Source organism: Coloeus monedula, assembly GCF_965178545.1.
Source record: "Coloeus monedula genome assembly, chromosome: 3".
Taxonomy (NCBI): Eukaryota; Metazoa; Chordata; class Aves; order Passeriformes; family Corvidae; genus Coloeus; species Coloeus monedula.
The window spans coordinates 28,079,804-28,105,326 of record NC_138783.1 but is presented as its reverse complement, the minus strand read 5'-3'; the positions used below and the strand labels follow the sequence as shown (position 1 = coordinate 28,105,326).

Below are 25,523 nucleotides of genomic sequence, written 5' to 3'. Positions count from 1 at the left end.
GCTGCCTTCTTAAGTGGACCCTTAGTGCAACTGAGGATGGCTGCTCCTACCTGCTTAGGCAGCCTGGAACCTGGGAATGAGAGGTGGAGAGGAGGCCTGAATGCACTAGGCTGTGAGATAAAGTCATCAGTGAGACAGTGCTGAGTGATGTGATTGCTAGTTGACTGCTGGACAGGAAAGGCAGATATTAGGAGAACAGGGAAATAATCTGCCTTTTCCTCTCCTGCTCCTGCACTTTCAAGGGGCTCAGCTCACACTTTTCACTGCGAGGCTGCTGTCTTTTTTCCTATCTTCCCCATGTTCATATTCTCTTTGTGACCCTTTGCTTGAGCAAGCAGTTTCTTTTTTAAAAAACTCTTTCAGCATGGTCATCATATAAGTATGGTGTTCATGGCCATGTCTGTTTCTATTCCTGTCCCTTTCACAGATACACAACATTTCCTAAATCAAATATTAGAGACAATGTATCAGTTAAAAAAATCTGCCCTGAAATAAAGCTTACACATTCCATAACATTTCCTTTGTCACCAGAAGCCCTGCAAAAATTGAATTTCTTCTGCAGGCTGCTCTTCCTCTCTTCAAGCCATCACATTTCTCATTCCAGGCCAGCTACTTCAATGTTGCTAGTGGTTTCCCCTTGTTGTGCACCCGATGTATAAACAAAGGTCTTTTTGCACAAAACAAAGTCGTGTTATCATCTTTGATCAGATTGTTTGGATCAGGTTCAGCTGACAGCTATGGAGTTGTTTTTCCACCCCTATGCATTTCCAACATGCTGCAAATCCCTTATGCTTGTGGGATTTCTGTTTGTTTGCTTGGTTTTCTTCAGAGGTTAATGTCTCCAAAGAGCAGTGTGGAAAAAAGAGGAATGCAGCAAATTTCCCAGATCCTGAGGAGCAAAGAATGTGTGTAGCTGGCAGAATATGATTGCTAAGAAACATCTTGGATGCCATCAAGCTAAAAGCATAAGGGCTGTGAAGTCAAAGAGTGCATCCACAGAAAAAAGGTGAAGCTGAAGCTGTCAGGCCTTTGAGCATATGGTGCACACATGAAATAGATCTTCAAGATCAAAGGTTAAAAGTTATTTTTTAACTCATGTAAACAGTTCTTTGTGCTTCCACAGTACCTCTCCTTTTGTCTAGGGACACTAAAGCATTTTTGTAACTCTGGGGACCATTACCTTATCTAACAATCAGGGACACTAATGTACAGAGAGTTGAGGTGCAAAGTCAAGTCAAGCAGTCAGAAAGTAAGGGCTGGCAAAAACAGAGACTGTGCCTTTCTTTGTGGACCTTGCGTTTACAACATCAAGGATTTAATTTTTAAAAGGGCCAAATAATTTTTTAGTAGTGTGTTTATTAACAGGCTAACCCTTCCTATAGCCAAAACACTATCAAAAGATTACTTTGTACTGTGACTTATCAAAGGGGAGACCGATGCCTATGCAGGTAATGAAATATTATTAGTAGTATTATTATTCCTGTTTTAGAGATAAGATACTCAACATTCAGTCCTTTGTTCTAATGGATGAAATGATACTTCTACTCTGCTCACCTTTGTAACAGCACATGTACCGAAACACACACCTTTAGACAAAACAGCAGCACTGTTGCTGAAATCTCAGCCTTCCTGCAGGCTCTGATTTTGTCCCTGAGCCCTAAGTATCAAGTGTCCACCTGGGACACTGTACCTTGGGGGTACTGCTGCCATCAATAGCAGAGAAATTATTTTCTGGATACAGAGCTCGACAACAGCAAGGCTAGGCATGTTTTGTCCATGTTTTTATCCGTGTTTCTACAAAACATCAGTGTTCCAAGTTCAAATTTGATTTTTGCTTTTAAGTGCTTACATATCTCTTCACTTGCCCTCATCAACCGGGAATGAAACTAGAAATAGCACAGTACTGAACAGATAGACTAGATTGTTCTTGCAGTATTGTAGACCCTGGAATTGAAATATGAAGTGTTTTTTTCTTTGATCTAGAAAGTCTGAATAACACCTAGAGTACCAAAGTGATCTACAGGAGAGGGCATGATGGAATGTACTCATGTTGCCAAATGTGTGTCATTTTAAATGAACCACACTAAATACAAGCAGATGTTCGGAAAATAGGCAAAGTTATTGGCAAAGGCCCTAGAAAGAACCACTTTAGAGAGTGCCTGATTTGCAGTATCTGGGTAGGCAGTTTACAGAGACGTCTGAAGCAGTTTTTGATTCTGTGAAGGTCTGATTCTGAAGTATCTCTTCTACCTAAAGTGTCACAAAGACCCTAAGCTTACCTAAAATAGTGAATAGAAATTCTGTGGGGGAAAAATGATAGGGGAGATTTGAAATATTGTTACACTGATTTTAAAACCACTTTTTCCATTTGAACTTCTGAATCCTTCAAACCCTTCAAAACATAAATGTTGGAAACCAAATGGTATTCCAGTTGAAAAAGAATGCTTAATTTTGAAAATATTAAATTCAGATATCATAACCACATAATTTCTTCCCCAGATTTTACTGAGTCAATTCATAAAAAGCTGCACTTTCTCACCAGCAGGGCTGATTTCAAAGAATTGGCTTTTCCTGATAAACAGTGTTAGCTCAGAAAAGCCATAACAGTTTTAAGAGGCACTGTGTTTAAAAGCAATGCAAAACTCCTCACATGGGGGCCTGGGAGCACATGCTGCATGTCAGTTACAAACATATCATCACTGGTGGTAACCAGCTTTTTATCAACAGCTGTCAAAAGGTACAGGTCAGCAAGACCAGCACAGAAAAAAAGGTGCTGATGCAGGTATTCTGAGTAGGAGGCCTGACCATGTAAGATGAGGAGATGATAACATGAAGGGTTTTTTTTTGACAGAGGCTGGAATTACTGGAGGCATCAATTAGTCACATGGATATGCACACAAGAAAGTTTGTTCTCTGTGGCTTGCAAATGAGATATGAAATAATTTGCAAGGAAATGTGTTGCTACATGCTTCCCAGAAGTTCCTGATCAGGTTAGGAAGTTGGTCCCTACTATCTACTGCCAGTTTCCTGGCACTTCCCACTAGCTGTCCCTGCACTGTACTGCTGATGTGATGTCTTTCCTTTGGTGTCTGGGAAGTGAGCAACTATTAAAAGATTACTATGGAAAATCTATTAACACTGCTGTGTACTGATTGCACATGTACAGTATTTTAGGATTCGGGAGCCATGGAAATGCCAATGGCTGGTTTAAGAAACAAAGTTATTAATAAAAGATTGAGTATTCACTTGGATGAATGACAAGCAGGGATATTTGCTTTAGATAGTGCAAAAGCATATTCTGACAAGAATATGGGGTAATTAAACCAATAAACCAAAGCTTCCTTTAGGCCACATTTGTCACACTGCTACTTGCAAACCTCTGACTTGACTTGTTTCCTCCTCTGTGCTCTTCTTCTGTTGCAGATCAAAGTCTGCCCAGGTTCTAAAGTGCTTGTTATCCAATTGCTATTCAGAAACAAGCACATCCTTTTTTAACCCAATTCAAGCAAAACCCGGAATGTGGATTTCCGGTTGGAAAAGTGATCTGCAGTGACTGGGATCAGCTGTAGAGCAGTTGGCTCAACAAGGAAGAACGGCCTTGTGAATAAGAGAGTGGAGTGACTCTCAGGAGATCAGATTCTGTGCCTTGCTCTTTCACAACTTTCCTGCATGACTTCAATCAAATTGCTTAACTCTGTGCTTTAGTTCTCTTGCAGTGTGACAGTGCTTGTCTACTTCTCTTGGGAAATGCTTGTATAATACAGTGATGCTGACAAATAAAGCACCTAAATGTCTAGGTAACTCCAATGCCAATTTCTGTATCTGCCCTGACATAAACCTCAGTGCTACAAAGACACCAGGACCTTCACAGATGCCTTCTCTCAGTTAGCTTTTTCTCAGCTTCAGTGTTTCAAAGTTAGTGCTTTCTCAGCTTTTCTTTGGAACCGTTTAGCTCCACTGTTTCAATTCCAGGCTTTCCTTATTGCTGAAATGTTTCATTTACGCCAGATTATAAATCAGATTGTAGCTAATAGAAACAGGTGTTTTATTTTTTATCTACTTTCAAATGCAGGAAATAAGCTTCTTGGAATTTTCAGCTAGTCAGCCATCCTTCTAATTTCATTTGAACCATTTCTCTGTGGGCAATGTTAAACAATTGTTATGGTCTGTCTCAGATATTTCAGTAGTGAGTTGGTCCTATGCAGAGTAAATGTGACGCAAAGAGACTTTGAGCCTTCGCACGGCTCCCTCATTGGAGGTAACAATCTCCCAGGTGCATTTTCTTGTGTCTCAGACTCCATTGCAGCTCATTCTTTGAATGTGTTACTGTAGCAAAGGTCCACAGCACCAGTGACTTGGTTTCCACTCTCGTCAGGGGTGTTGCAAGGATCCTGCAATTCCTTTTCCTATCACTTAAAGTGGCAGATTCCTCCTTTAGTCTATGAATCAAGAAATTTTACTTAGTTTTCAAAAACTTCCCCCTTGTTTAATTTTACATCAGGCTGGATGACTAACAGGGCAACCACCTCTCTTTTGCTGAAATCAATTGTACATAGCACTCTGCTGTAGGAATTACTGAACAGAATGACACTTCAATCATCTTTACTCTTTCACATGTAAAGAAGTACAAAACACCCACATTTCCAAATATGCAAATAGACACAGGTAAGTTCTCCTCCTTTTACTGGTCTGTGTGTACTTAACAGAAAGATGAGGCTGTTATGTTTCTTCCAATTCCCAGCCAGCATGCTTCATGCAGGATTGTTTCCAGGGCCTGTTATATTTTCTGGTTTGAAGTTCCAGAATTTTGCCTCTTCTCACAGATCTTCTTCAGATTAGTTGAGTGGCTCTATCACTCAGCTGCTTAATCACATCAGCTGCTCCCTGCTCTGAGAAGGAGGAATGGAGCAAGCTTGTTCCTCTTCATAACAGGCATTTTTAACCACTGGGAGAAGACCACTGGGCACACGTCAGAACAACCTGCATTCTCTGTTATACGTAAAATCTAGCTCACTTCTTCCTGAAACTGCATTTCTACCAGCTACATTGGATTACTTGCTTAAAAAAAAAGCAGTGCATCTTCCCACTGAATGCTGAATAACAGTATTGCCATCATACACAAAAGAATTTTTTTTCTGATTTTGTCTCACTGAACTACTTTGAAGATCCTAATGCACCAAAATCTAGGTTTACCAAACCAATGTTCAGAAGCTGTGGTGATTTTCTGTCTTCTTCATCTTTTCACACAAACAGCATTTTGGTTGTATTTACATCACCTGGAAGAGAAAGACAGGCAAAGACCCATTGCAGTTACCTGCTGTTCAATATAGTGTATTTGTTGACAGAATTATTAGAGGCTTTTTAAGGAGTTCACCTGAATCAGGAGTAGTACTTCTCTGCATGTTTTTCCTGCATATACTTTTGAAGCTTCTCGTGCGATTTGCCTTTCAGGTAATGTTTTCTCTGTCCACGAAGGGCTCAACGACTTTTTTCTGAGCTAAAGAGACCTAAGAGCTGGCAAGATCAGCATAGAGATTGTTATTTTACTTCAAATTATTCATTTATAGTGAAAAGTAGAAAAAAGATGCTCCTACTACAATCAAGGTATGAACTGCAACAGCCCAAGTGATAATGATGGCTGTCTTCCAGAATGTTGTGTATTCTTGGAACATGCAGAGCTGCTGCCATGACTAGACAGGTGGGACATTCCTTTTTTTTCTTTCATTTCTCCCTCTTTCTTGCACGTGCGAGAGGGAGAAAGAGAAGAAAAAGGAGTGGGGGTTTTAAATATTTTTCAAATCTTATCAAGGCCAAAACTTCTGTCAATATTGCTTGTATAGCCAGAGTAGAAATGTACACAAAGAGTCTCAAAGAAGATGAGTAACAGATAAGTAACATTTTAATATAAAGCTAATAAATAATTGTGGCAGTGTTTCCAAGTCTTTAAGTCCCATGTGCTCCACAGCTTACCTCCTAAAATGCCCAGGGCAAGCAAAAAATGCCTGCTAAGAATCCACGATCACAGGACTTCTTCCTTCATCTCCTTTGCTTGTGCACTGTAACACTGTGTTATCATGTGAGGACATGATAACACTATTTTACACCTTAAGGTGTTAAACTCACGAGGGAATGTGGCAAAAGAATGCCTTGCAAAATGTCATTGTGACACCCCTACCCAGCTTAACACTTTTGTCAGCACCACTCCACATTGCACAGGGGGAGTCATTGTGGGTGTGTAATAATTGTGATGGTGGAGCCTTCCCCTTAGGGCTCATATTCAACTCACTTAAATGCTTGGGAATTGTCAGAGGCATGTAAAAGAATGGATTTCCATGTCTCAGAAGTATAGAGTGTTAATGTAAACTGAAAGGATTAGTAGTACATCTCTTGGTTTTTCACAGTTCTGCCAGATGGAGATTTTTTTGTCTGACATTGTCTTTTACTGTCTGACATTCCGTCTTTTAGCAGTATTACTTTATTTTCATATTGTTATTTGTTTCTGAAATTGTACTTATTCACACCAATAAAGCATTTAGGAAACAGCTGATGGAGAAGAATATACACAATGGAGTTGTACAGTACTATGGAGCTTAAAATGCACCATGCTTACATTGATACCTATCTAATGACGCATATTTGATAGACAAAATTATCAGGTCTCTTTATTTAGTGGTAGATCAGTCTCCCAATGCTTCTCTTTAGGTCAGTTGAAACCAGCCCATAAAGAAAATTCAGTGCAGGGAAGCCTCTGGTATTAGAAAAGAATCTTTCAAGAGATTTTTTAAATTTCTCTTGGAAAAGCTGAAAACAATTTGCAAAGATTGTCTTTAGAAGTTGGTGGAGGGGCAAATAATTAAAAATGAAAAAGGATTGTTTTGATATTTTATATGCTCTCATCCTGTTCCCAAGTTTGTTTGGATTGTACTGTCACTATTGAAATTAAATGCTTTGGCTAGATTTTTTCAAGGTTTTACAAATATTTTTTTCATAATTCCCCTTTTAAGAGTATACTTTAAATTCTAGTGTTTTATCTGAGAGGAAAACTGCTTTCTACCAGCCGCAATTTTCATCTGCATGGTTTACAAGTTTCATTAAATAGGAACTTCTCCCCTTAGAGAGTCTCAGTCCCTGTCTCTGATGTGCTATCATCCATATTCTCATTTGTCTGGATGAATTCAATTCTTCCTGTTTCATTCAGTCGTCTGAATAGCTTTAGACTTTCAAACACACCTTATAATTAATTTCCCCTCTTTTCTAAACCTCAGTCTTCTTGTCCCACGTCATCTTCTTTGCCTCAACTGCGTCAGAGTTCTGTTCACATGAATAATTCTCCTTTTCCCTGTATTTTCTTCTAGTTTTACATGAAAATATCCCAGAATGAGAATGGAGCAAATTGCAAAGAATTTGTTGAGAGCGGGCTAGACTTGTGGGATTGATCATGAGCCAGGCCAGAGTGGAGGGGGAGATGTCACAAGAAAACCACAATGCAACATTGAAGACCAGCAGAGTGAATGCGTAGACTCTCAATACCTCATGTCCCAAAGTGCTGTAGCTGCTCTGGGGAAAAGGTGTAAAGGGGAAGATGCTGGTGAGATGACTTCATGACAACAAAGTGGCAGCAAACAAGGCTGATGGTGGGTAGGGCTGTACTGACAGCAGCATTGCCAGTAGATTGTGTGAGGGGAGTGACGCTACTGCTTTTTACTCAGCGCTTCTTAGACCACCTCTAGAAAAGTGTGTCTAGTCCTGGGTTCTCTAATGCAAGGAAGACATGGATAAATTAGTGCAAGTTTGGCAGTGATGGGACTGGAGCACTTGCACCGTGAGGAGAGGCCAAAGGAGCTCCCTTTGTTTGGCCTGGTGAAGAGATACCAAATTGCATCTTTCCAACAACCGCAAGGAGGTTGTTGGGAAGACGCAGCCAGGCTGTTCCCAGTGGTGCATGGTTAGAGGATCAGAGAAGGCAGCCAGAAACTGAAAGAGGAGCAGCTCAGGCAGGGTGCAAGGTAAAAATTTTTCTCTGGGAGGACACTCAAGCAGCAGAGCAAACAGGTACCCCTGGAAGGGTGTGCCATTTTCATCCTTGAGTCCAGAGAGGGGCAAAAAAACTGTGGAAGGATCAGGCAAGTAAGTCCTATGAGGAGCAGCTAAGGGAGCTGAGGGTGTTTAGCTTGCAAAAAATGGGTCTCTACAACTCCCTGAAAGGAGGCTGTAGCCAGTTGCTGTGTTGGCCTCTTCTCCCAGGCAACTAGTGACAGGAGGAGAGGATGTAGTCTCAGAACTCTACCAGGGGTGGATTAGGTTGGACATCAGGAGGAATTTCTTCACAGAAAGGTGATTTAAACGTTGGCATGGGCTGCCCAGGGAGGTAGTGGAGTCACCGTCCCTGGAGGTGTTTAAAGAAAGACTGGATGTGGCACACAGTGCTCTGGTCTGGTTGACATGGTGCTGTTTGGTCAAAGGTTGGACTCGGTGATCCCGGAGGTCTTTTCCAACCTAATTAATTCCGTGATTCCTTTATTCTGTTTACAGGGCCTGGCAGGACGCGGCCCTTGGCAGCCCAGTCTGGCCTCAGCGCTGACCCCGCTGGGAGTCAGGGGGGACTGGAGCCCTCCTGGCGCTGCTTCCAGCCCTTGGCGTTGTGACCCCAGGGCTCTCCCTCAGCACGCCCTGACAGCAGCCCCCTCAGTCCCCGCACAGCCCCCTCACAGTCCCGCACAGCCCCCTCACAGTCCCTCACAGCCCCCCGAGCGCCCCCACAGCCCTCGCACAGCTCCTCACAGCACCCGCACGGCCCATCACATCCCCGAACCCCTGCACAGCGTCCTCACAGCCCCGCACAGCCCTGCACGGCCCTGCACAGACCCGCACAGATCCCTCACAGTCCCCTCACAGCCCCACGCAGCCCCGGGGCCGCCGGCCCGGGGGAGCGGCCTCCGGAGCCGGCAGGGGGACCCCGCGCCTCAGCCCGCGGTGCCGCCGCTGCAGCCTCGGCTTTTAAGGAATAAAACTGATGTGGAATTCAAATGAAATTGATGTGGAACCCAAAGGGTCCCGGCGTGTCAGTTCAAGCCGTGCTCCCTGCCTCAGGGAGTCTGGGGAACGGCGGGAGGCTGCCAGGCCTGCTCGGGGTCTCTGAACGCTGCTGGTCAAGCATTCCAGGAGGGCAAAAGGAGGAGAAAGAAGAACTAAAGACCCGAGCCCAGTGGCCTGGCTGGGGACCGTCTTCATAAGACATCCTACGTTTTCCCTCTGCAGTGTATGGCCACTGCAGGTGTTTGTGCTGGGCTTTAGAGTGGGCAGATACAATCAGCACCCCGAAATTCCCCCATGGATGAGTGTCTGGGATGTGACACCCTTGAATCCAGACTTCCACTCACTTTTTGGAAGTGAGAGGAAGCTTAGGAGTGGTAAAACTGATATGAGAAGATAAGTATGTGCCATGGTTCCCGACTCTGTGTTCTAGGATCAAACGGCTGCTTTGCATCACTTTAGGGGGAGCTGGGGTTTGATGTTTCAGTGTGTTATGCTGATCAAGCATTTTTGTGTTTTCATTGATAAAACCTTCTGTGTTCCTGTACTGAGTAGTTTTTACACACTTTCTGCTCTGGGTGCATACATAATATTGAGGGACTTAACCACTGACCCAATTAAAAAAAACAAAACGCCTTCCTAAAAGTCTAATTGAATTTCTATAAGGGCTTAGGTCTGCAAAATAGTTTTCACTTGTGAGCACTTCTAGCCTGCTTTCCTGTGATTTCAAAGATCTTAAGCAATAGCTTTGCCTTTTAAGTATAAGCTCTAACTCTGGTTGAACTAAAGCAGAATAAGAAATTAGATCTTACTGAGGGTTCATTATTTTAAATTATCTTTTCCAATGCAGCTGGACAAAGATGACTGGCCATGTGACCTGTTGTTATCCCTCAGCATAATTCTGCCAGTTTCAACCAATCCAATCAAACCTCAGCTGAGACCCTCTCCAAACAGTAATTGGACAGTGGATCTTGCACAGTATCCCAGGCATAAAAAGAAAAATCTCTGAAGAAAGATCTCAGAGTTTTAAGATCCTGTCTTTCAGGATGTCTGATCTACTAGGAAAAGCTTCTACCTCACAATATGCTCTGTTGCCATAGGCAACTTGAGAAATAGAAGCTGTGGCTACTGATAATTCTTTCAAGAAACTATCTAGTGATAAAGGAATAGGCTGCAGAGCATCTTCTTTTCTTTTCTTGGCTTTGTCTTGGCTTTTCTTTCCACTCAGAATCTCTTGCTAGGTGTCATAATTTGTTTTCCACCTCGTATTTTGTTAAATAAGTCCCTTTCTCTTCCACAGTACAGATGTATTATATGCTGGATCTTTCATATACATTCAAGAAACCTGATTGTTCTGACTCTTTCAACTCAACTTCTTTGTCTCCTTTCCATGCAGCAGCACATGCTGGGAGATGACAAGCTGAAAAGCAGATTTGCAGAAATAGACCTGGTGGTCCTGGTGGACACCAAGCTGAATATAAGTGACAAAGAAAGCTAATGGTATCCTGGGCTGGATTAGGAGGAGTGTTCTTCCCCCCACTTAGCACTGGTGTGGCCATGCTCTGGCACGTAGTGGGTGTACACTCTTTCATTTGCTTGCCAGGTTGATGGAGTCAGTAACTGACTGAAAGCTGCCAAAGAAAGAAATGAAGTAGTGTGTCCAGTTCTGGGCTCCCCAGTATGAGTCACTTAGTAGGAACGATCTCTAACACCTTCCTTGTTTAATCAGTCATTCCAAGTGTTGGAATACTGGACAGATTCATCAGGTCCTTTCTCCATTTTCATCATCACCTGCATAGGTTGAACTCCATAAACTCCACATTGTAAACATGCTTTCTAGAGACTTAATCACCTTTTTCCACTTATTTTCCAATTCTAATATTTTAACTTTAAAAAAATAAGACTTATGTTTCTGGATACAGTAGAGCATTTAACAGTGCAAGGTAAGACCTCTGCTTTTGTGCCATTGTCCCATTTTCACACCTGTACAAGTTAAATCAAAAGCGTGTTTCAGAAGAGGGCAGGCATTATACATGGTGCACCAGCTGTGCACGTAGGTATGGAACTGCAATCTGAGCTATTCTCGACTCATCTTTCCCTTTTTTTCCTAGGTCTATGTCCTTCTGAAATAACAAGCATTGCTTATGAGAAATGGGCGGCTGGCCATAATTTTTATGATTTTTGTGAGGTTTTTTTTGTTTAAAGATATTAACAAAAGCAATGGACAAAAGATATGCAGGTCTCAGTATCAAGAACATACCAAGTGCAGGAAAATTTAATCTTGCATATCTGCCATAAATTTCACGATTATGTGAGGAGGTTTGACAAGTCAATGTCTGTAGGAATATTCTGGATTTCTGGACTTCTGTGCAGAATCTCTCCTTGCTAGTGGCAAGCCTTCCCCAGCTTTCCTGGAGTCTGTGAAGCAGCTCTGCACTTGATGCATGTGCACTTGCTGTTGCAAGCCAGCCTGGTGTATCACTTATCTCCTTACACTTTCTCAGCACTCATCCATTTCCCCATCTTTCTCAACTTTCACCAGCTTTCCCATCTAATTGTAGTTTTTCTCTTGAAAACCTTCTGGTAGTCCATCCTGAAATCAGAAAACATGTCTTGCTTAAATCCTTCCCTGTCCCAGCATTATGGTCCTTCTAGTGCAGAAGATGGAAAACCAGGGAGAGATCAGTTATGAACTATGACAGCCTGGTATTCCAGTGTAGAGAAGTATTTAATATATATATTTGTTTAATTTTGCTTTTTGCCTTCTGAGTTTGGAAAGGAGGACGAAAGAGGATTTGAAACCAACACATAGATGGATTTCTTTTATAGAATTACCGTATTTCTGTGGTTGAATGTAGCTGCCAGTAGCAAATAATTCACTTGAAAGAGGAAAAAGTCCCCTAAGGATATTTGCCATGGGATGCTTTGTTAATAACAATCCCCTCAAAAATAACTAGAATATTCTGGAAATGCAACACTCCACTGTTCCATCACTTGTTAACCATAGGGAAATATTCTTTGTTGCAGTAGCACTGACTGGCATTAAGGAATTTTCAGTCAAACTAACTGACTTTCCTCCTCACTAATGATGTGTATGCTGGGAGCAAGTGTACACTCAGCAAGTTTAAAGATGATAAAAAACTTGGAGGGCTGGACTGCAGACAATCACATGGCCATCCAGAGGGGTCTCAAGAGGCTGAAGAAATGAACAGGAGGAACCTTAAAAAAAAAAAAAAAATCTAAGGAAATCCAAAGTCCTGCACCTTGGGAGGAATAGCCCCATGCACAGGTATACGTTGGGGCAATCCATCGGGAAAGCAGCTGTGCGGAAAAGGACAGGGATGGCCTAGTGGACAAGCTGAAGATGAGGCAGCAGTGCGCCCTCGTGGCAAAGGCGGCCAACAGTGTCTGGGCTGCATCAGGGAAAGCGTTGGCAGCAGGCTGAGGCACGTGGTCCTCCCCTCTAATCAGCACTGGTGAGGCACCACCTGGAGGCCTGTGTCCAGGTCTGGGCTTCCCAGTATGCGAAAGATGTGGACATACTGGGGAGAGTCCACTGAAGGACTACAAAGGTGATTAAAGGACTGGAGCACCTCTCATCTGAGCACAGGCGGAGTACACTGGGGCTGCTCAGCCTGGAGAAGAGAAGCCTCAGGGAGATCTCATGAGTGCGTATAAATGCCTGAAGGGAGGGTGCAAAAGAGACTGAGCCAGGCTCTTTTCCGTGGTGCCCAGTGACAGGCCCAAAGGCAACACTGAAACCCAGGAGGTTCTCTCTGAACACCAGGAAATCCTTTTTAATATGAAGGGTGTGGGAGCCCTGCACCATGTTGCCCAGATATGCCATGGAGTTTCCTTCCTTGGACATATTCACAAGCTGTCTGGACATGGACTTGGGCAACTTGCTCCAGGTGACCCTGCTCGAGCAGGAGGGTTGAGCTGGACAATCTCCCTAGATCCATTCCAATCTCAACTCTTTGGTGATTCAGTGCTGCTTAATCAGTGAGGAATCTATCACAACTCTAAGCCTGATAACAGAATTTTATGATAGGTCATTGGATACTACTTTGACACATCTTTGCCATTTCTTTGTTAACATTTGCTGAAATTCATAATGTTACACCTAAAAATAAAGGAATGGTGTTTTTGAGTGAAGCTGTTACATGCTGTGGCACGTAGTGGGTGTACACTCTTTCATTTTCTTGCCACGTTGATGGACTCATTAACTGACTGAAAGCTGCCAAAGACAGAAATTAAGTGTGTGAGGAGATAGCCTGGAAATCTGAATGCATTTGTATGGAGGACAAAAATGCCAGAACATCAGCCATGGCTTTTCCTGTGCCTTGCTACTGTGCTCATTATACCTGCTAGTACAGAGGATTAATGTGTTTCAACACATAGAGACAAATTAAGATTTTCCCTGAAGCCCATCTGCTTTTTCCCCCTTAAATCTTCCCCTGCAGGAAGGAATTAGACTTGATTTAAGGGAAAGAATATAGGAGGTAGAGAAATTGAGCAGTTAATAGAAGGAGGTTGGCAGCCTAAAGTAGAGGGATGGCAAGGGAGAAAACAAACAACTTCACCAATTAGGAACAAATTAAGGATGGAAGGGACTTGTCAAAGGATAAACCTAATGCACCATGTTGCCTTTTCCACTAGTTACAGCTGCTGATGTACATATCATATGTATATATATATGAATGAACATATGAAACCTCCAGTTGTGCCATTGTGTCATTGCAGCAATACCTTTTTTATTAATTTGCTTCCAAGAAATAATTCTGGAAATGTTTCCTCCCTGAGAACACCAAATGTTGGTATTCCCTAACACAATGCTTTAATGGAAGGAGAATAAAAACAGCAACACAGAAAAAGACGTATGTTTTAATCCATCATTAAATAAGTTTGCTAGCAAGTATAAACTTTTACAAAAATTTAAAACATTTAACTTCTAATAACATCTGAATGATATTAATCTGAATGAAAATATTTTGAATGTTAGTGTACGAGCTTAATAAACTGACTCCCAAATAGTTTAGCTAACTCAAAGGGACATGCATTTCTCTCACACACTTGAAAACGGAGTAAAAATTGAGGTGAAACCTAGCAACTCACAACATCATTTAACTGAAAAGAATATTTGTACCCAGAAGAAACTGTAGAGAATTTATGTCCCTAGACTGCAACTCTGAGCTGAAATTTGTCTTGAGAATATGATAATGTCCCTGCTCTTTCTGAAAGTGTCAGATCTATAAACAAAATCAAGACCTCAGAAGAATTTTGTCTGTTCTGCTGCATTCTTCCTCCTGAAAGATGTCAGTGCTGTTGAAGAATATAAAGTGCAGAGATCATTCAAGATTGGAGAACTGACACATTTTGAGAGAAACAAAGGATCTTTTCTGAAAGATGAAACTACTTCCTATGGCTGAACATACCAGAGTGTATGAACTGCTCTACCATCAAGATTTGAAGTAAAATTAAGAAAGGGAGAACATAGTCAACCAAAAAGGAACATGACTTATGTAATATTTTTTCATTATCTGCTTGGTCTAATTTTGTATGGTTAGATATAAACACATATGAATGATACCTCACGCTATCATTTTCCATCCCTACATCCACCTGAACAACTATTACAGCTCTCAGTCAGAATACAAAGGAACAAAGTGTGGAGGTACTAACTGTCAGGGCATATTAAGCTTAGATGGTATTTTAAAAAATAAAGATGAATACAAATTATATTTAAAGCAAGTATTTTCTTTAGATTATTTCTAGTTTCAAATGCCAAACAGGAATTGCACGACTTTTCCCAGAAGGTGGGGAAGTGCCCTGAAGTTCCTCTTTCTAATGTGAAGCTTTACAAAAAAGTTACTGGTACAAAGCCACAGTGGCTCTGCCAAAAGCATTTATAGCTCATGGTTAGGCAGGAGTTTTGAAACTTGATGACCTTTAAGGTCCCTACCAGCCCAAGTCATTCTATGATTCCACGGTTCTATGATTCTATTATTCTATGGGTAATAGCCTACCTCAGGTCATGTTTGCAGTGATGGTTATGATTCACAGATTGTGACTTAATTCTTTCTGTTTCTGAGACAATCTGTAACCCATGCAGCTCTGCTTTCTCCATTGACTCTCAGGATTTTACATGGTCACAGTGCATAATAAAAGATACAACAAAAAGGTAGTCATGCAGACAGGCAGAGCATCATATTTACTACCATTCTGGACCAAAAATGAAAGCAGAGAACACTGGGCAGTAGGTTTCAGGCATCACACAAAAGGGTTGCATGTTGTTCTGTAGGGCATCTGGGGAGGATTCTTGTTCTGGCAGAACCTCTAAAAACATAGGACCTCATGCCTTGCTGTGTGCAGAGGTGGTTCCCAGTCAGCAGTCTGGCTGATGGTCTCAGTTTCAAGCTGGATAGCTTCTAGACTGCTAGACTGACACCTAAAATAGATGAATATGTGATTTACAGAAATGCGATAAATAGGAGCTGAAAAAGACTTGATAGTAAATATCCAGTTATTTTAGAATTTGAAAAAAAGAACAAGGTAGGGCTCAGGACCCTTGGCTGTGTAGGGAAACAGGACTGACTGAGAAATGCATTTCCTTCTTGCTACAAGGAGAATAGATTCTGATGTCAGCATGATTCAGTGCCGAATAAACCCTGAACTGCTGAGAACTAGTCTTGGAATAAAATAGAGAAATGAAATTCCAGGATCAAAATCTGTTCCCAGTACAAAATGATTCTTTCACCCCAGTGTGTGGGTAGCTTGTGGTGGAGCAATGTCTTGACTGTTCAACTCTGTGGTGACAGAGATCCTTCCATGCACTTCAAGTAAGTTCATTTCATCCCTCCCCCAGCTCCACCTTCCTTTTAAGTAGTGATGGGCAAGAAGGATTAATGTAGTTTAATGATTTTAGGAGCCAAATCTACCCCAAACCTGGAAAAAAAGGATGAAACCACAGGAAAAGATGGTAAGCTGGTGCCATGGCAGTCTCACAGAGCACAAAAAAGAGGGAGAAGTGGATTCCAGGATGAGAAAGAAGAAAGATGCTTTGACTTCCTGCAGGATGGACTAAGTTGTTACAGGAACTAAATTGCCCTGGGAAGTTTAGCTTAAGTCCAACCTGAAACCTAACTTTCTGTCAGCAGCTGGAGAGTAGGTAAAGAGATGATTACAAAGGGTAAAGCCTGTGAGCTGAGGTATGGTAGAGCTGAATGACAAGTAGTAACTTACTCTGGTTGGTAGACAAGATATTTCTGTTCTTCTTTAATATCACAAAACCCAGAAGAAGTGCAGAAATGATCAGTACAACCACAGCTATAAGTGGGCCAAAGAAATTTATCTTTGCTTGCTCCATTTCTTTCTCATGTATCTCTGAATAAGAAAACAGAGAAGATACACACAGGAAAGATTTAATTTGGTGACAATTACTTTAAACACTCTATCCCAAAGTTACATGAATTAGAAGTTTAGGTTAAGGCCCTCAGCATCCTTTGCTTTTACAGTGCTTTAATAGTGTCAGTAAATCACTATCCACATTGTTTTATTTTCATTTCCAATAACTAGTGAAACTACCTGGTCTTAATGGTTACTTCAACAGCAGTTAAAGCCAAGCACTCTTTCTGAGGTTTGGGTAACATGTGAAGGATCAGCAATTTAATTCATACAAGAGCTGAAAAGGCAGCTACTGTGCTAATGCTGCTCTGTACTACCATGCAAGTTTGAAAAACCTGGAACATGTAACTACTTGGTATGTGTTGGAAATGATGGTCAAAGCCTAATGAAATGCTGTAAGGGATGTGAAAGTAGCAGGGAATTCAAAGGACTTCCCCTCTATTTCTGGTTTTTGTGTTTTTGAGGTTTTGGTTGGCAGGATTAGCAGCTGATACAGCTTCAGTTATTGCCAAACAAAGCTTATGTTTATGTGGAGTTTCTGTTTTCTTACTCATTATCACTGCTTGTCAGGTATCTATTTTCATAAAGCCAGGGAGGAGAGAAGAATTGAAGAGGGAAGAGGAGGATACAGCATTATGGCTAATACAGCCTTTTCAACACTCATGAGCAATGTGCAGAGCTGAACAAATATAAGAAGATTTCTGGATTGTATTTTAATAGTATTTAAAAGTCCTAGAGTGCAAAGACATTAGAGGCAGTTTGCCATATCTGGCATTGATAACTTAACCCTTTAGCTAAATTTGTATTAAGGAAACTGCACTGTGGAACTTTTTCAGAACAAGTGGCAAATTTCTTCTGCAGTAGTAAGGTGCATGCTTATACTACCCTGGTAGGCTTTCCTGCAATGCTACCATTCCCTCTTGGCTTCTTGTTCCTGTTAATTGAAGCACAGCTCTCCATCTTCAGCATTGTCTAAAAGAGACATGCGCAAGCCAAATTAACTTATGACCAAAGTGGGAATTGTCTTTATTTTGATGTTCTTATGCCATAGCTTACAAACAAAAACATGTCAAAAGAAGTTTTCCTGGTCCAGAGGATAAATAAAATACTGCTTTAGTTTAAAGAAAGGATCAGCCATGTGGAACCTTGAGATAATCCGGCAGTAAAGTCATAATGGAACTCATGTCCCCAGCTTCTTCTTGCAAGAGGTGTCTGAAAAAAGACACAGTCTCAGAGAATAAAAATCCCCAAATAGTCATTTTGGAATGTTCACTTCATTCTGCCAAACATTATGAAAACCACCAGGAAGGCTTCTAATACTAGTCCAAGTTTCATGGTCTTTACGCTTAAACTCAGCACAGTCTATTTGGAAGTTTGTGAATTAAATATGGTCCAAGGGACTCTTCTGTTTAGCCTTTTGCCTCTTTCTATGGAATGATTAAGAATAGCAGCTCAAGCACTTTAAACCAGCAAAAGACCTCTTTTTTACTATCAGGGTAGTCAAACTCTGGAACAGTTTGCTGAGAGAGGTTGTGGAGTCTTTACCCTGGGAGGCATTTAAAATTCAACTGCGCTACCTATTGACCCTACTTTGAGCAGAGTGATTGAACTAGATCATCTCCAGATACATCTTCCAACCTCAACAGTTCTCTGATTCTGTGAAGGGACAACCTCTCCTAGCAGCTGTCTCCTCCAGAGACTGGTTGCTGCCTGATCCAGACTCCTAGGTTGCTTTGTTGCTACTGCAGCATCTTCTGGGGAGGGCATCAGTAGGGCCGTGTTCTGGATTGTGTAGCAATTCCTTCTCTGTGCCCTCTCCTTGTTGTAAGGAGATTCCCCATGTGGAAAAGAGAGGAAGTTCAGTGGTGAACATGATGGAGAACATACAACCCTCGTAACCAACTTCTACTACTACCTTGAGTTTATTCTCTGCCTTGACCATGCTGCTGTCTGTGATCAGCTGTGCGGCAGTACATCCTGCTTCTACCCATGCAGAAATGGGAATGGGAGAATGGAGACTCACCTATGCCTAGTGGGACAGAGACAAGGCTTCCCAGCTGCTCCCTAAGGTGAAGCAAGCAGCTGATATTAGTGCGGCTCTTTGTAGGAACTGGGATATTCAGCTTGCTGGTAACGTTGTACAGCTTTGTCACAGCATCCTGTGAGACATCCATGTGAGCCCTAGTGCTGTGTGTTATGTTCTCGTGTGAAATCAGCCAAGTCATCTCCTTGGGCTCTGGATAACCTCCACTGGAAGAACAGGAAAGATTCAAGTACCCGTTGGGCTTTAGTTCCCTGGAGTGCAGTTCTGCTATCTCAGGTTGACTATAGTTGGCTGAAATAGACCAAAGACAAAGCATCATTAGCCAGCCACACCACATTTGTGACAATCCCTGCCAGTTATTTAAGATTTACAGGCAGAAACAAATCTAAATAGTTTTCTTCAGGAAGACAATTGGCATTCCAAGAAGGGATTTTTATGGCTTTTTTTTGGTGTATGTGTAGACTTGCTGATTCTTGTCTTCAGGGTGTTTCAAGGATGCAAGTCTGACCAGCCAGACAACGGGCCTCTGTCTCTCCCACCTCTTTAAGACTCATTAATAATGAAACCTGGCCTGGTTACAGATAAGGGCTTAAGCAGAAGACGGGAAGGGACCATGGTGCTCCCTACCTTTGGCCTCCTGAATGGGTAAGGGGAAAACCACAAATTTCTAACTGCGAAATGTAAAGAAAGAAATCATCTGAGAGAATTCAGATGAGATAAATTCAAAGTGAAGTGCTGTCTTAAATAGAAATATCCCTAAGTATTGTAAGTAAACATTTTGCAGCATATAATTCATCATCACTTTGTAGTAGGGTTCCCTTAGCTTAACTTTTTTAATGGAAATGACTATAGCATAAGGTTTTTTTATTTTGTGTCACTTGGGTACTTACCACAATCAATGAAAAACACACCTGTTGCTTTAAAAAGCCAAGTTTTCCAGGCAAGAAATAGTAAAACAGGATTGGGAAGAACTATTTAAACATAAAATATGAATGACAAATGGACGCTTTTAACCAATACTCTCTCTTAAATAATCTAGATATTCTCAACCAGGATTTGTTTGGTTAGAGGTTCATAGTAAAAATAGTTGACCATAATGGAAAAGGAGAAAGAGAGGATGTAGAAATAATAGTGACTACAAGTTGGCATACAGTAAGCTAAAAAAAAAACCCCGACAACTTCCCAAAAAAATCAGAAACAAATCCCAAGAAATAGATTGAAGATTTAATTGAAAATGCTTCATTATTTTAGGGCCAATAGGACTAAAGCAAATATGGAGAAATATTGGAGAAGGGAAAAAGGGTTCTTAGAAAAATATGAGTCTTAAGAGGGTCTCACTCTTCTGCACACACACTCAGTGTGCTGGATCCAGGATCTAATTCTTGCCCTAGAGAATTCTTAATACGGATGAATGAAGAAACATGATGTTGCTTTTATTTTCTCTATCCTAGCACACAATGAATAGGATTTAGCTTAGTCACTTAAATCCCCCCAAGAGAGTCCATGGATATGAATTCAAAATGGAAAAAGTCCCCCCCTTTTTTATACCCCAAAATTTAGTTAAGTTGTCCCTCTGGAAAGCTCAAGCTTCCTTTCTCCTCAAGGTCTGACTTGCTTAGCTGACTGCTGTCAGACTTCTGATCTGGAGTATTTATTCTCTCCTTGGTATTTTATAGGAATGGCAGGAATGTAATCTATGACTATGAAATTTGCCACAACATCCAAGTGATTTAAGGGCTTCAATTTTACTGACAGTGAGCAAGTGGAAATAGTGGCATATACCCTGCACTTCTCTTTTATAGCTTCTGGAACCTCAATTTACTGGAAAGTGATGTTGGCTGCATGCAGGGTGTGGGCTACATATATGAATTTTGTGTTTGTTAACAGAAAAACATGTCGGGAAGTCTTTTGTATATAAAACATCTTCCAAAAAAGCTTTGGTATTAGATAAAATACCTCAAGAGACAGCAGATCCATCAAGACTTTAATATTTTTTCTCAATGGCTTAATCACTTCGCTTTTGTTCTATTTTCTTTAGTGACCATTTGCCTTACTTCCTTCCAGACACTGACTGTCACTGAATGAATTAATTAGCCTTCAATTTTTTTTTTTTTTTTAATATCTAGTATTTTACATGTATTTCAGGTTCCCACATTCTGGAAACAAAACTCTTCTCATTATTCTGTGTTGTGAGGTAATCAGATTGTTGTTTTAATGTTTCTAGTTGGACTGTGTTTTTTCCAGCCTTCGGATAACTCTACTAGAGCTTTTTCCACACTTTTCAGTTTTTCAACATCCCCTTTAAAATGAGCAACTGTAAGTCTCTCTTGTGACATCATTTCAGTCTCAACACTTTGAGTAGTGCATATTTTGAAACAGTTTCCCTAGTCTCAACTTCTTCCCTTATTGATCTATCTAGAGGAAGCACTGTAGACAAGCCACAACAGCAGATTTTCCAGTTAAGCTGCTTGTCCCCATGGTCCCTACCTTGCATTTTTAAGAGCCAAAGTTTTCCATTGTGAAACCTTTCCTTTTTTTCCAGAGAAGGATCTGAGTCTGTTGTTATTATATAAGCCATCGTGGCTGTATGAAATACATCTAAGCTACATATACAATCCTAGAATCTCTTGAGTTGGAAGGCACTGACAAAAATCATCAAGTCCAACCCCTGGCCCCGCACAGGACACCCCAAGAGTCACACCATGTGCCTCAGAGTGTTGTCCAAACCCTTCTTGAACTCTGTCAGGCTTGGTGCTGTGACCACTTCCCTGGGGAACCTGTCAGCACCTGACCACCCACCCTCTGGGTAAAGAACCTTTTCCTGATATCCAACCTAAACCTCCCCTGACATAGCTTCATGCTATCTACATACATATATTGTACTAATGTAATACATAAAAATAATAGGTTTAAATTGTATTCAAAGGTACTGCAGTATTTCTGAATGGGCTCAGCCACCAAGTGATGTAGATAGCTTTGTGTGACAGCCCTGTCATTCCTGTACAGCACTCAGTCTTTCTTATGCCCATTTTAAGTGTGACATGCCAAACTACAAAAATCCCTCCATGTATGATATGAGATTCTAATTAAGAAGCAGCATGTAAGCACAGGTACATTTCAATATTTGTGTTTTTCATCTAATTATTTTGAAGGGTTGGGTTTTTTGGATTTTTTTTAATATAGTTTTATACTGTTCCTTTCTTTGGGAGTTTATTGAACACAGAGTAATTTGGAAGGAAGACACGAGCACATTGTTAAAATAGTCTTCCTAAGCTAAACCTTAAAAGGTGTAGGACACTTTTAGTCCTAAGTGTGAGACATCTGTAACACGTTGCTGAGATGTTGGCTAAGCTGATAACTGATTCAACTGTTTGAATTAACTGAGAGTTGATGCAACATATCTTCTTAAAATGGGGGCCTTCAGATTGAGTGCACATTATGAGTTTCTGAGTTCCAAAACTTCACTGAAAATGCTTTTCCAGTAGATCTTGGGAGAATCAAAATTAACAATCTAGGGTTTTTATCTGTGGATCAAGGAAACACTTGCTAGTAGTACAAAGCTAAATAGGGTCAATTGTCCTGGTACTCTGTTTTTCGCTGCTGTCATGCTTGGCCTGTTCTCTTTTAAAGCAGTATGCTGAAGCCTGAAAACACCAGTGCAAGTTAGAAGCTGTTATTATTAATGACTAGCTCTAGGACAGTGCAAGACAGAACACAGGCATATAGATAAAGGCTACTAACAGAATAGTTTAAAATAGAGAAACATTAGGATTATATATTAGGTATCACTAAAAAGATTAGAAAATGTGAAGAAAAGATTGGTGCTTCACTTCCATTTCCCTGTTAAAAGATTTACTGCCTTTTGCTCTGATTACAGAAAATTCTTTGATGCAAAACATCAGGTTGAATCTCATCAATGTATGTATGCATTTTTTCTTCAGAGATATTTTCTGCCTTCCTTTAACTGAACATACAAATTTCTGCTCCTCCATGTGAGCTGATATTTTCTTTATATTCCCTGTGATTTATATGATCATAAACCAGCTGGGTGTTTGCAGAGATCTTGCTATGTTTCAATTCTAATTTGCCACCAATGTTGATAACTACTGCTACTTTTGATAGAAGGTAGCTTGTCAGATGCAAACAGACAAGCTTATTTTCCAGAGTCCTAAAAGCCATAAAACTTGCAGGAGGCAAGTCTCTTATCCATCTTTAGAAATTCTGCTCCAGAGCAAGTACATTTTCAGAGGCTTGGAGACAGGAGCCATCTTTCTGGACGGAACAAAATCACAGCGAATCCCACAGACCAAGTGGCAATTGGAAGAGATTACTTACCAATGATGTGCAGTGAGCACTCAGATTTGTGTATGACCTCTGTTGATTGTTCAGTTACTTTTTGCATAATAATACACTGATAGCGTCCCTCGTCCTCAACTCCTGCATTGAACAACTGCAAGGTCCATTTGCCCATGTCCAACTTGGTGCGGTTTATATATTCAGGACTAAGGTTCTCATGCTTTTCTTGGCCATAATATACTTCATGCACCACTTTATTAGTGTCTTTTTGCCAAAAAATTATTAAATTCTTTATGTCAATTTTCTGAGGGTTTGGAAAATAGCAGGATAGGTGTACGGTGTGATGGAGAAATGCCTTCACCGGATGCACACTGGCAGCAATACCTTAGACAGAGAGAGAGAAAGAGAAATTAAGATTTCCACCAGCTACAAAAGAACACCAAGTTGCACTCAGAGATCCAACACTTAACAACAGTGGAAATAAAACCACCAGTATTTTGACACAAATTCTCCCACTAGGTATGACAGGACACATAGTTGTTCAAACTGACTTAGTCTTGTGGAGTTCAGGTCATAAAACTGTTTCTTGTTTTTCTTCCTGTATTTTACTTTCCTACTTAGAAGGCCTACCACACAGAGATCATGAGCATCTATATTTTAGAAGACTTATCTGCAGGCCAAAGATACAAACAATTCTTGTTTGCAGCATCCTGAGTGTAATGAGATTCTGCCACAAAAGAGATAGTTGTACAATTTCTGTTTAAAAAGTTGAGTTAATTCTCCTAAGAAAATAACACAGTATTAAAGTTTTGAAGAAACTGTACACACTGTGTGGTAAATGTGAGTGTCTAGGGAATGCATGACCAGAACGTCAGAAGCAGGTGAACACTTTCAGTGTCAATGAAGAATTAATCTAAAGTTTAATGACAAATTAAATGTCAGATTTAACTGTTCTGTAATTAATCTAGAATTTAATGACAGAGTAAATGTCAGATTTAACTGTTCTCTTGCTGATCTTGTTAGCAGAAATGGTCAATAAACACAATTATGCCTTCATGCAAAGAAAGGATGAACTGCACTACACGAGGGATGATTTTTCTCCTGCTTTCACCCATGCATGTGTCCATTATCATGAGTGGTGGTCTGGGAGGTCTGTCTTTTCTTGGAATAAGAAGTGCAGCCCTCTGTCCCAGAAGATACAAACATCTTTGCTGTGTTCAAAAGGAGGAGATTTACAGTCTCTCTCCTGGTGCAAAGTTTTGACTGTTCTTCCAGAGCACCAGACTGCAAAATGATCTCTGCGGGTGCCTCAAACTCCAGTTGTCCCATAACAAACTGTCAGTTTTCAGTTTAGTACTGCTCTTCTCTATAATACACACAGGTGATACACACACATTTTAAAGACAGATTTAAATTGAGAATTTAAGAGCATCATAAAATAAGTGCAATGTAGATATAAAGTTGAAGAGAGAAAGTACTTACTATATATATTTTATAGAGTCCCTGCACACAATTTAAATACATGTCACATAGGCTGTATGACCTTGATTGTGCAATGGAAGTGATTAATTACTACTAATGAATGAGCTTCTTAGTAGAAGCTCATGAGAAAGTATCACATAGCTGGACACAAACAATCAAAACAGTTTTAACAATTAAAAATGTGCCTTTTACCTGGGAGGAGTATCATAGCACAAAGGAAGAACATGCAGACCTCCATGACACTGTAAGAAGGAGGAAAGAAAGAAATATGTTAGAGGTTGAAAACACTCCAGTACTCCCAAAGAAGTGGTAAAACAAGAAGTTTTAGCGAGAGAGAGTATTGAGAAAGTTAATCTCACCTTTTTCCATAGACTGGTGCAAGGACTTCTACGTGTTTCCCAGCCTTTAGCAACCACAACTAGCACGCCATGGCAGATCTCTGGTTTACAGAGAAGTTGATGTGGTGCAAAATTACTGCGAACTGTGTATGCCATGGGAGGAACACAGAGACTCTGGGGTCTAAAGGGCAAGACAAGTACCCAAAACGCCTAGAGCAGAGGAAAGAGGAATGGGGAGCATGCTTGGCCTGGCAGTGTGGGGAAGAAGATGGAGAATTGAAAGTAGAGGGGGAGGAGAGTGTGACGCAGAAGGAGGAGGTGGGGGAGACGGCTCGGTGATGTCAGCTACCAGAAGCAATGAAGTGTGTGACCTTCAGTTTTGTGACAGGAACCTATCCTTTACAACAGCAAAGGATAAGGTAGAAAATCCTTTATGATTTAAAGAGCAGAGGCTAAACAGCACATAGTTCGTGGTCAAGAAAAATGTAGTTTCTCTTTAGAAAACAAGGAAAAAACCCCTATGTCTTCTCATAAGCAGAACACCTCTCTGGCTGCTTGGGTTCATGTGGTATAAGGGTCCATAGTCCTGGTAAGCAGCCAAACGTCATTCCTGTGCACCCTGAGAGCGGCACCTGCGTCTGACTGCTCCGCATTTACTGCTTTGCATTCAGCAGCACCTTTGTGGTTTTTGTGTGCCTTTTCCATACATATGGGAGAAGCCTCTGTACCACCCTTGCCAAGGTCCTTTGCTCTCCTCCTTTAAACAGCTCCAAAGAAACCTCTTTTGCAGGAGCAGATGTTAGGCTCTCCAGCTCTCATACTTAAAACCAGTGAGATGCTGTCTGCTGTACTCACTGGTAGTACACTTTCCTGATGGATGGTTTCCCACTTTTTGTTATGTTTTATTTTAGGCTAGTACACTTGGG

General features: G+C 41.0%; 1 protein-coding gene across 1 annotated transcript; it reads right to left on the bottom strand.

Annotated features, from left to right (window-relative positions):
* Positions 1–16,213: 16,213 nt before the first annotated feature.
* CD86 (CD86 molecule) lies at positions 16,214–24,665 on the bottom strand (the record flags this gene model as incomplete). The annotated part of the gene is made up of 5 exons (XM_082277775.1): positions 24,619–24,665; positions 24,452–24,501; positions 22,817–23,161; positions 18,461–18,772; positions 16,214–16,416 (listed from the first exon to the last, which is right to left on the bottom strand). Exons 2-5 carry the CDS (start codon positions 24,495–24,497, stop codon positions 16,214–16,216), a joined length of 906 nt encoding a protein of 301 aa, XP_082133901.1. The 5' UTR covers positions 24,498–24,501; positions 24,619–24,665.
* Between the last annotated feature and the right edge of the window lie 858 nt (positions 24,666–25,523).